The sequence below is a fragment of the Chaetura pelagica genome, unplaced genomic scaffold (assembly GCF_000747805.2).
Source record: "Chaetura pelagica isolate M959 unplaced genomic scaffold, ChaPel_1.0 scaffold507, whole genome shotgun sequence".
NCBI lineage: Eukaryota > Metazoa > Chordata > Aves > Apodiformes > Apodidae > Chaetura > Chaetura pelagica.
The window spans coordinates 370751-379590 of NW_009953902.1; the positions used below are offsets into that span (position 1 = coordinate 370751).

General features: G+C 59.2%; 1 protein-coding gene across 1 annotated transcript; it reads left to right on the forward strand.

The window, feature by feature from the left end:
- Positions 1 to 2324: 2324 nt before the first annotated feature.
- On the forward strand, positions 2325 to 8423 carry FGD2 (FYVE, RhoGEF and PH domain containing 2). Its single transcript, XM_010001400.1, has 15 exons — positions 2325 to 2528; positions 3092 to 3223; positions 3656 to 3804; positions 4151 to 4307; positions 4515 to 4653; positions 5127 to 5185; positions 5542 to 5688; positions 6104 to 6196; positions 6518 to 6597; positions 6676 to 6706; positions 6811 to 6903; positions 7097 to 7222; positions 7306 to 7452; positions 7979 to 8122; positions 8199 to 8423. Exons 1-15 carry the CDS (start codon positions 2325 to 2327, stop codon positions 8421 to 8423), a joined length of 1926 nt encoding a protein of 641 aa, XP_009999702.1.
- The last annotated feature ends 417 nt before the right edge of the window (positions 8424 to 8840 follow it).

The window sequence follows — 8840 nt, forward strand, 5'->3', positions numbered from 1 at the left end:
GCGGCCACGCTGGGGTGCAGCCCCCCCAGGCCCCTGCCCCGCTCTGCACCGTCCCCACTGCTGCTGAGGGCCTGGCTGTGCCCCCAGGCTGGGTACACACACCAGGTCCCCTCCAACTGAACCAGTTCCCAGCGTTTTCTCAGCCTCTCTCCTCGTGTAACCTCCTGTGCTTCCTCTTTCCTTTTGAGGCCAACCCTGAGCAATGCTCTCCTACCAGCCCAGGGACAGCAGACTTTCTTCCCCCAGACAACACCCTGGGTCCCAGGAACACCTTGAAGCCAAGAGAGGGAGAGAAGGGACCCCCCAACCACCACCACCTGCTCCTGCAGCTCCTCTCACACCAGGAACCTGCTCCCAGGCTGTGCCATGGAGGGAGAGGCCGATGGTCAACGACAGGGTGTGTTGAACCTGGTGGCTGCGTTTGAAGAGCACTGGTAAGGAGGGAGCAGCCTGGGGGCTTTGGGTGCATTAGGGCTCCACGTAGTGTGGGTTTGGGAAGGGAGGAACCTGCTATGGGGTGGTCTGGAGGCTGTGGAGACACTGGCTGGTTGCTGTTCTCTAGCACTCAGGTCTACCCCGTTGCCTTCCCCCTGTTGTGGGTCACGGGCAGGAGTCTGAAACCCTCAGTGAGGTGGGGCTGGCTTTGCTGGAGGTTTCTGTGCCTGGCTCAGGCCGTGGGTGCTTGTTCCCTCCACACTCAGCACTTTTTTGTAGGGGTCTTCACTGGGAATTAGCTGCTGGGGCATCTGGGAGGCTCCGAGGCTCAGGCTGTCCAGTTGTTTGCAGAGATGTGGCTCCTGGGGAAGGGAAGAGAGAGGATTGCACCAAGGGGGAGAGGGGGTTCATTTTGGGCTGTGTGGCAGCCCCATCAAACAGCACCTTTTGCTTGAAGCCTGAGCTGGGACCTGCAGACCATGTCTGCCAGGGCTGGACCAAGGAGATCTGCCTCAATCCCTGATGTGGAAGTAATTCTGAGCCTTGGAGCAAGTAATTGTTGTGGTCTGTGCCTCAGTTTCCCCATCTGTTGAATCAGAATAACAGGTCTTGCCTTTCTCTCTCTTAGTGAGGTGCTCTCAGTGAGCCTTATGAGGCTGGTTGGTGGGCAGATGAGTGAGGCAGCACCTCCTAAAGATGGTCAGGCACAAGATTTCCTTCTGCTCCAGCAAATTCCCCTGCATCTCCTCTGCAGGATTTGGCTCCAGACTGGTTGTCCCCATGGTCCCACAGTTGCAGCCTGGCCTGTGATGTTGCTTTGGAGCTTTAAGTGGTGGAGCTGTCTCCATTTTGCTGCTGCAGCATGTTTGTTGTGAAGCCTGAGTTTTATTTAGGGGAAACAAAAGTAGCTTAAAAGACTTTTGGAGGAAGCTGGGGAACCTGGAAACAAGTTTTCTGGAACAGAAAGCCCAAGTCAACACAAACAGAAAGAGAGAAGTTCCCTGTTGGATCTTAGTGGTGGATTCAGGCTGGCACAGACCTGGGAGGCACCAGGAGGGACAGATAAAGCTCCTGTGTCCCATGAAGGGTCACACCAGCCCCCAGGGACAGGAGGGGATGTGTCCATGGCTGGGGATGCCCCCCTGAGCTCACAAACATGTTCACCAACATGGGGATGGACCCACCATGCTCTTCTGCCACTCAGGTCTTCTCCTATCCTTAACTTCACCATTTTATGTCCAGTTTCATCCTTTTTCTTTTCCTCTCCTCATCCCACTCCCACCTGCAGACCACCAGTGGATGTGTTTCCAGTTCCTCCTTGAACAATGAACCCCAGGGAGCAGCTTCTGGGTGACAACCTGTGCCCTGTGTGGCTTCTCCCCTGTGCCTGCTCTTTTCCTTCTCTTTACAGAAAAAAAAGGAAGAGAGCAAACCACAAAAAAAAAAACACCTGCTTCTCTGCAGGAAACACCTACATGAGCTTTTCTCTTGGTTGATGCCTCGTGGCTGTTGGGCTTTTAAAGCCTGATGCCCAAGGCTGCTGGTCCCTGTGGTGGCAGAAAGCCAGAGCTGCACGTTGGGAAAGAAATGGAATGACTGGTGGAATTGTGCTGTTCTAGAGCAGGATGAGGGCTGAGGACATCAGCAGGGAAGCACTGGGAGGAGAGGGGCTGGATCCTGGAGGGAATCCTTGGAGGAGGCAGCAGATCCTGGTGTCAGTGGGGTTGTTGGTGCTGAGGAGCTGCTGTGTCTTCTCACCTGGGCCTGGGTGGGTCACCCTGTGCTGAGGGAGGGGAGAGCTGATCACACCAATTCCTCCAAGCAGGGCTGGCAAGTTTCCTCGGAGGGACAAACAGGCTCCACACAGCCAGGCTGCTCCTGCAGCCAGGATGTCCCAGCAGCTCCCAGTGGTCCCCACCAGTCACGGCCTCTCCCAGGTGGCTGCCGGGGAGCAGGAAGAGGAAGGGAAGGAGGAGGAGGAGGAGCAGGGTCGGCGGGGTCTCAGCTTCAAGTGCCTCCGTTCTCTAAGACACAAGCTCAGGGAGAGCAACTGGAGGAGGCAGCAGGACCCAGGGCTCGAGCCCAGCAGCAAGGTGAGCTCTGGAGGTGGCTCAGGTGAGGCTGGTGGTGGCTCAGGTGAGGCTGGTGGTGGGTGCCCACGCTCAGGCAGGGGGGCTGTGTGGGCTGGTGACAGAGAAGTGGTCCCTTCCCTGGTGCTCCAGGCACAAATTCCTCACAGTCAGATGGATCCAAAAGCAGACTTGGTCTCTTCCAGCTCTGATGTGACTGTGCCATGGGTGTCAGACAGGCAGGGGGGCCCAGCCAGGTCTGTCCCAGGCTGTCCCCAGGGCTGTGCTGACCATTTCCAGCTGCAGACACGTTGCTGCAGGAAGGCATCCAGTTCCTTGGTGGAATTGCAGACCATGGGGTTAATCCACCCCACCCTTCCCCTCTCCCCAGGATCTGCATCACTTGGGGGGAAACAGGCACAGAGAAAGGGTTGACCTAGAAGGGCACAACCCAGACATTGTCCCTGTCCCAAACCCACCTTATTTTCACCCTGCTTTGTTGAGGTGCTTTCCTTGCCCTCACATGGAGCGAGGTCCCATTTTGAGGTGGGCTGTGAGCTCTGGGGAACAGAGCTGCATCCCCTCAGGCTGGTGGGGAAGACTCACATGATAAAGACCAAGCCCTTCTCCCCATGCAGGAACCAGAGGAGAAGAAAATTGCTCTGGAGCTGCTGGAGACAGAGCAGGCTTATGTCAACCGCCTCCACCTTCTCGACCAGGTGAGCTGGGGAGCAGAGGAGCCCACACAAGCCTGGGGGGTGACAGCCCTGCTGCCATCTGTCCCCACCAGCACAGCTCAGCCACCCCAGGCTGATAAACCAGGCAGGACACAGCACAGCTCCACACTGACCAGTTTTCCTGTGGGATCCTGTGGCAGTGGCCAGGCCCAGATCAGGGTGTGAAGCTGCACAGATGAGAGTCATGCTGGGCTGGGCTTCACTGCCAGAGAGTGGGTCTGGCCCTTGCCTTTCCTACACCCCAGGTCTCCAGGGAGAACATTTGTCCCAGCAAAGCCTGACACCCCCCCTGCTTCCCTCTTTGGACCTGGGATTTCCCTCCTGCACAGTCAGGGACTTCAGCCTCAGGGAGGGAATGGTGGGATCCTCAAGCCTCTTCCTAAACCCTTTTTATTCACCCCTTCTTTCTTCCAGATATTTTATATAGAGTTGATGAAAGAAGCCCAAAATGGGAAGACAGTCCCAGAGGAGGTGGTGAAAATGATCTTCTCCAACATCTCCTCCATCTACCAGTTCCACTCCAGGTTCTTCCTGCCAGAGCTGCAGAAGCGCATGGAGGATTGGTGAGCTGCAGGGGGGGCAGGACACCTGGAATGCTTTCCCAGAATGCTGGTGCTGGTGAATTTGGTCTCCCAACAGGACCAGGGAGCTTGGGCTGTTTTGCTCCAGATGTCTTTGTGTTGAGAAGCACCTCCTTAAAACACTTCCTGTCCTTTCTGACAAGGATATCTCAGGTGGTTTAGGGATGTGCCCAGGCTGGCTGCAAGCTGGGGACGTTCCCATTGTGGAGGGTGGGAAGTCCTATGGGGATGTAGCTGGTAAACCTCTGTTCTCCACCATGCACAAGCCACCCTTTGCTTCATCCCTCCCTGTCTGAGGAAGCTGCTGGTCTGTGGTTCCTTCCCCCAGGAGCTGCAACCCCAGGATTGGGGATGTGATCCAGAAGCTCGCGCCGTTCCTCAAGATGTACGGGGAATATGTGAGGAACTTTGACAAGGCCATGGAGCTCATCACTGTCTGGTCAGAGAAATCCCCACCCTTCCAGGAGCTCATTGCTGACATCCAGGTAATGGGGACAGCAGGGAGGGGGACTTGAGCAACCTGGTCTAGTGGGAGGTGTCCCTGCCCACGCAGGGATCTAGATGATCTTTAAGATCCATTCCAAACCATTCTACGACTTCATCAGTGCTCCCAAAATCTCCCTGCAAGGAAGAAGCAGCACAGGGTGGGAGCTGCCTTGGTCACTGTTTCTCTCCCTGGTGTCTCTCCCCAGAAGAGGAAGGTCTGCTCCAACCTAACGCTGCAGCACCACATGCTGGAACCTGTGCAGAGGATCCCACGCTACGAGCTCCTCCTGAAGGATTATGTCCAAAAACTCCCACCCCAGTCCCCAGACAGGGACGATGCAGAGAGTAAGGGCTCCAGGGAGTGGTGGAGAGAGTTTGTGGGGGCAATAACCCCTCATGTTGGGCACCAGCCTCAGGATAACCGAGTTCCCTCACCAGCTGCCCCCTGCCCTTGGATAATCCTCTCAGTCTGACCCTTTCCTCGCAGGGAGAGGGATTGATCTGCCCTCTCAGGGTCTGGGCAGGTCAGCAGGGAGAGTGGCTGATGATTCAAGATAAGGACAGTCCCTCCAGAACGTACCCAGGGGAGACCTGAGGTGGCCAGGGAGCTGTCAGACCCCTGCAGATGCCAGGAGCTCCCAGCCCTGCTGGGATGGTGGGATAAAGGGGCTGCTTGTCAGTCCCAGACCGGGGCCATTCGGGCTGTGTCCAGGGGAGGGCAGCAGCCACCGCGCTTCTGGCTTCCCCGGCAGGGTTTTTCTCCCACAGCTTCCCAGCAAGCGTTTAACCCTCCTCCTCCCTTTCTCTTCTCGTTGCAGAGGCCCTGGAGATGATTTTCATGGTGGCCAAGCACTCCAACGCAGCTATCGCCGAGATGGTGAGTGCCTGTCCCAGCCCGCAGTGCTTTGTGGCTCCTGGCACAGGGATGTGTCCTGGTGGAGCACAGCCCTGCCCTGGGTGGGACAGGAGCTCTGTGGGATCAGCAGAGGAGGTTAGAGCCTGCTCTTGATGCTGATCCCACCACCCCAAGCCTGGGGAAGTCACATCTCCCACGTCAGCTGGGCTGAAACCTGCTGGTTTGAGGCTGGGAGCTGCTCTGGAAGATCAGCCCAGAGTGAGAGATGTGCCTGGTACTCAGCAGCTGACCTGGGAGGTGGAGACGAAGGGCACCATGGGGTGACAGGGTTGTGGGTGCTCAGGCCCCCACAGGGACGGGTCCCTCTGCCCCCCCAGGAGCGGCTGCAGAACCTCTGGGTGGTCTATCAGCGCTTGGGCCTCGAGGATGACATCGTGGACCCCTCCAACGAGCTGATCAAGGAGGGACCAATCCAAAAGATCTCCACCCGCAGCAACAGCACGTCGGAGAAGTACCTGTTCCTGGTGGGAGCTGGGAGACCCAGGGGAAGGGGCAGGGAGCAGATGGGATGGGAATGGGGAGAGGAGCAGCACAGCTGGCCCGAGGTGTTGCTGGGTCATCTCTACACAGAGGGGACAAAAGCAGAGCTGGGGGTTGGTCCCCCCCCCCCCCCCCCAGTGCAGGGCACCCTGCATAAGATGTGTTTGGGAACCTGCTGATCCCCTGGGGGCTGCTGCAGTCCCAGAAGAGCTTCAGCTGGGCAGGGTGGGAGAGGGCTGGGCAGAAGCAGTAGCTTTTTAGGCTGAATTTCCTCCTAAGAGACCAGCTCAGCCCAAGGACAGAGTGAAGGACCATAGATCCCAGGCAAGCCCCCCAGCTCTGAGCAGGCAGGTGCTGGGCTCCAACCAACCCTCTCCTCCTCTCCTGCCCCCTGCCCAGTTCAACAACATGCTGCTCTACTGCGTGCCCAGGGTCATCCAGGTGGGCTCCGAGTTCCAGGTTCACCTCCGCATCGACGTGGAGGGCATGAAGGTGAGACAGGCCCCTGGTCTTTGTGCTTCCCCCAGAGCTGGGCTCCCCTAAAATGCACCCTGCTCTGGGGTGTAATGTGGCTGCTCTCCCAAAGCTCTGGGAAAGGAGGGAGGAGCTGGAGCCAGGAGCTTTGTGGGTGAGGGGACCTGGTTGACACGCTCTGATCCTGTGGAATAGCAGTGACATCTTGTGCAAGGAGGATTGGAGGGGCTGAAGGGCTTGTGCCCACGGGAAGTCTGTGTCCCTCACATGGTGGAGGAAGGTCCCTGTGTGCTGGAGGTGGGTTCAGCTGCTCCACATCCTCTCTTTGGTGTCCCTCAGGTGCGGGAGCTGAAGGACACTCAGTTCCCTCACACCTTCCTGGTCTCGGGAAAGCAGCGGACGCTGGAGCTCCAGGCCAGGTGAGGGGACAGGTGACAGGGCTGCAGAGCCCTGGGGAGGGGGGACAACAGCTCATCCAGCTCCCTCTCTGTACCCAGGTCTGAGGAGGAGATGAACGCCTGGATCAAGGTACCACAGAGTGCTGGGAGAAGCAGCACATCTCCCAGACCCCAGCTGGGTTCCCTGTGTCCGGGCAGCCCCAACTGCCCCTCCAGCCCTGCCTTCTCCTCCAGGCCTTCCAAGATGCCATTGACAGGAAGGAGAAGAGGAGTGAGACCTTTAAGGCAGCAGTACCTGGGCTGGAGACAGACACCCCTGCACTGAAGGTACCCCCCCTGTCCTCTTCCTGCCTCCCTCCACCAGCAGCTCAGGAGAGCCCACCTTGCCATGCCTCAGTTTCCCCTAACAGAGCTGGGCAGTGCGGGAATACAAAGCCTGAGGGGAAAGGCAAGAGCAGAGGGGGCTGGGACCACCCCAGGTGATGAGAAGGGTGTTCCCATGCCATCTCCCACCCCCCAGATGGAGGAGCTGGGCCGCCGAGCCCCGCAGTGGGTGCGGGACAACCTGGTGTCCATGTGCATGCGCTGCGGGGAGCCCTTCACCCCCCTGGCGCGCCGGAGGCACCACTGCCGAGCCTGTGGATATGTGAGTGAGCCCTGCTCCCTCCCTGCACCCCCCCAGCTCTCCCTGGACCCTGTCCCAGCCGTGTCCCTGGCTCTGGGGTGCAGGTGGTGTGTGCCCGCTGCTCCGACTACAAGGCCGAGCTGCAGTACGACGGGAACCGCCCGAGCCGCGTGTGCCAGGAGTGCTACATCTTCCTGACCGGGCACACGGTGCTGGAGGAGAGGGAAGGGAAGCACAAAGGGGTCCTGGAGGTGAGCTCTGCCCCCTCTCTGCCCGTCCTACCCGTGCCCTGCTCCCCTGTCCCTCTTCCTACAGGCCTACAGGAAAGCTGGGGAGGGACTTGGGGCAAGTGCTTGTAGTGAGAGGCCAAGAGGGAAGGGGTTGAAACTGGAAGAGGGAGATTGAGATATTAGGAATTCTTTGGTGTGAGGGTGGTGAGAGCCTGGCCCAGGTTGCCCAGGGAAGCTGTGGCTGCCCCATCCCTGGCAGTGTTGAAGGGCAGGTTGGATGGGGCTTGGAGCAGCCTGGGCTGCTGGGAGGTGTCCCTGCCCATGCAGGGGGGTGGGACTGGATCTTTAAGTTCCCTTCCAACCCAAGCCTGTCTGGGATTCTGTGATTCCTCTGAGCCCTGTCACTCCCCCTGCTCCTTGGCTGGCACCTCCCCTGGCCTGCCCCTGCTTTAGGAGGGTTTTGTGGAGCAGGCAGGGAATTCCCCAGGAAATCACCTCTGCCTCCCACACAGGGTACGTAGGGATTTGTTTGCTGTTTCTCTGGCAGAAGGGAGCTGCAGAGGTATCCGGCAGGAGCTTGCTGTGCAGTTCCCTGCAGCTGCTGGACAAGAACGGCAAGGGGGGCACACGGGGCTGGTTTGTGATCCCCCAGGATGATCCCCTGGTGCTCTACATCTACGCAGCCCCCCAGGTAAGGCCGGGCTGTGCTCCGGGTACAGCCCCTTGTCCATCCCCTGCCTCCCACCTCTGTCTCCACCCCCCTCCAGGACGTCCGAGCCCACACCTCCATCCCCCTGCTGGGCTACCAGGTGAGGGACCTGTCCCAGGGTGACTCCCGCCACCAATTCCAGCTGGCTCAGTCCGGGCAGGTCCACACCTTCGTGGCTGACACGGAGGAGCTGAAGAGGCGCTGGATGAGCATCATGACCCGCTGCGCTGCCGGGACCCCGCGGGAGGGAGGGGATGGGGACTCCTGCCAGCAGGCAGAGTGAGCCCGTGCCCACCTCCTGAGCCCCTCCACCCTGCTCTCCCCCAAACCTCGGGCAGCCCCAACCCCCCCGACTTCTCTGCAGTTTGGTTTTTCATCACTAAAAAACAACAACCAACCCCAGAAGGCAGCGGCGCGTTTGTCCCCGCGTGGAGATGCAGGAGGATCCTGCCCCTTCCTCCGGGCTCCCCACGCTGCATGGAGGTGATGGAGGAAGCCGAGATGTGATGTGGGGGGAGAACCAGGGGGTTTTGGGGAGCTGCCACCCCCCCTCTTGCCGGTGCCTGCCACCCGCTGCCGCCCGAGGGCAGCAATTCCTCAGCCTTCCTGCCGTCCCGTGTTCTGAAAGCATCTGTGGAACTGGGGCTGCTGTGATCAATCCTGCAACCCCCCAGGAGCTGGGTTCTCTAGGGGCTGATTC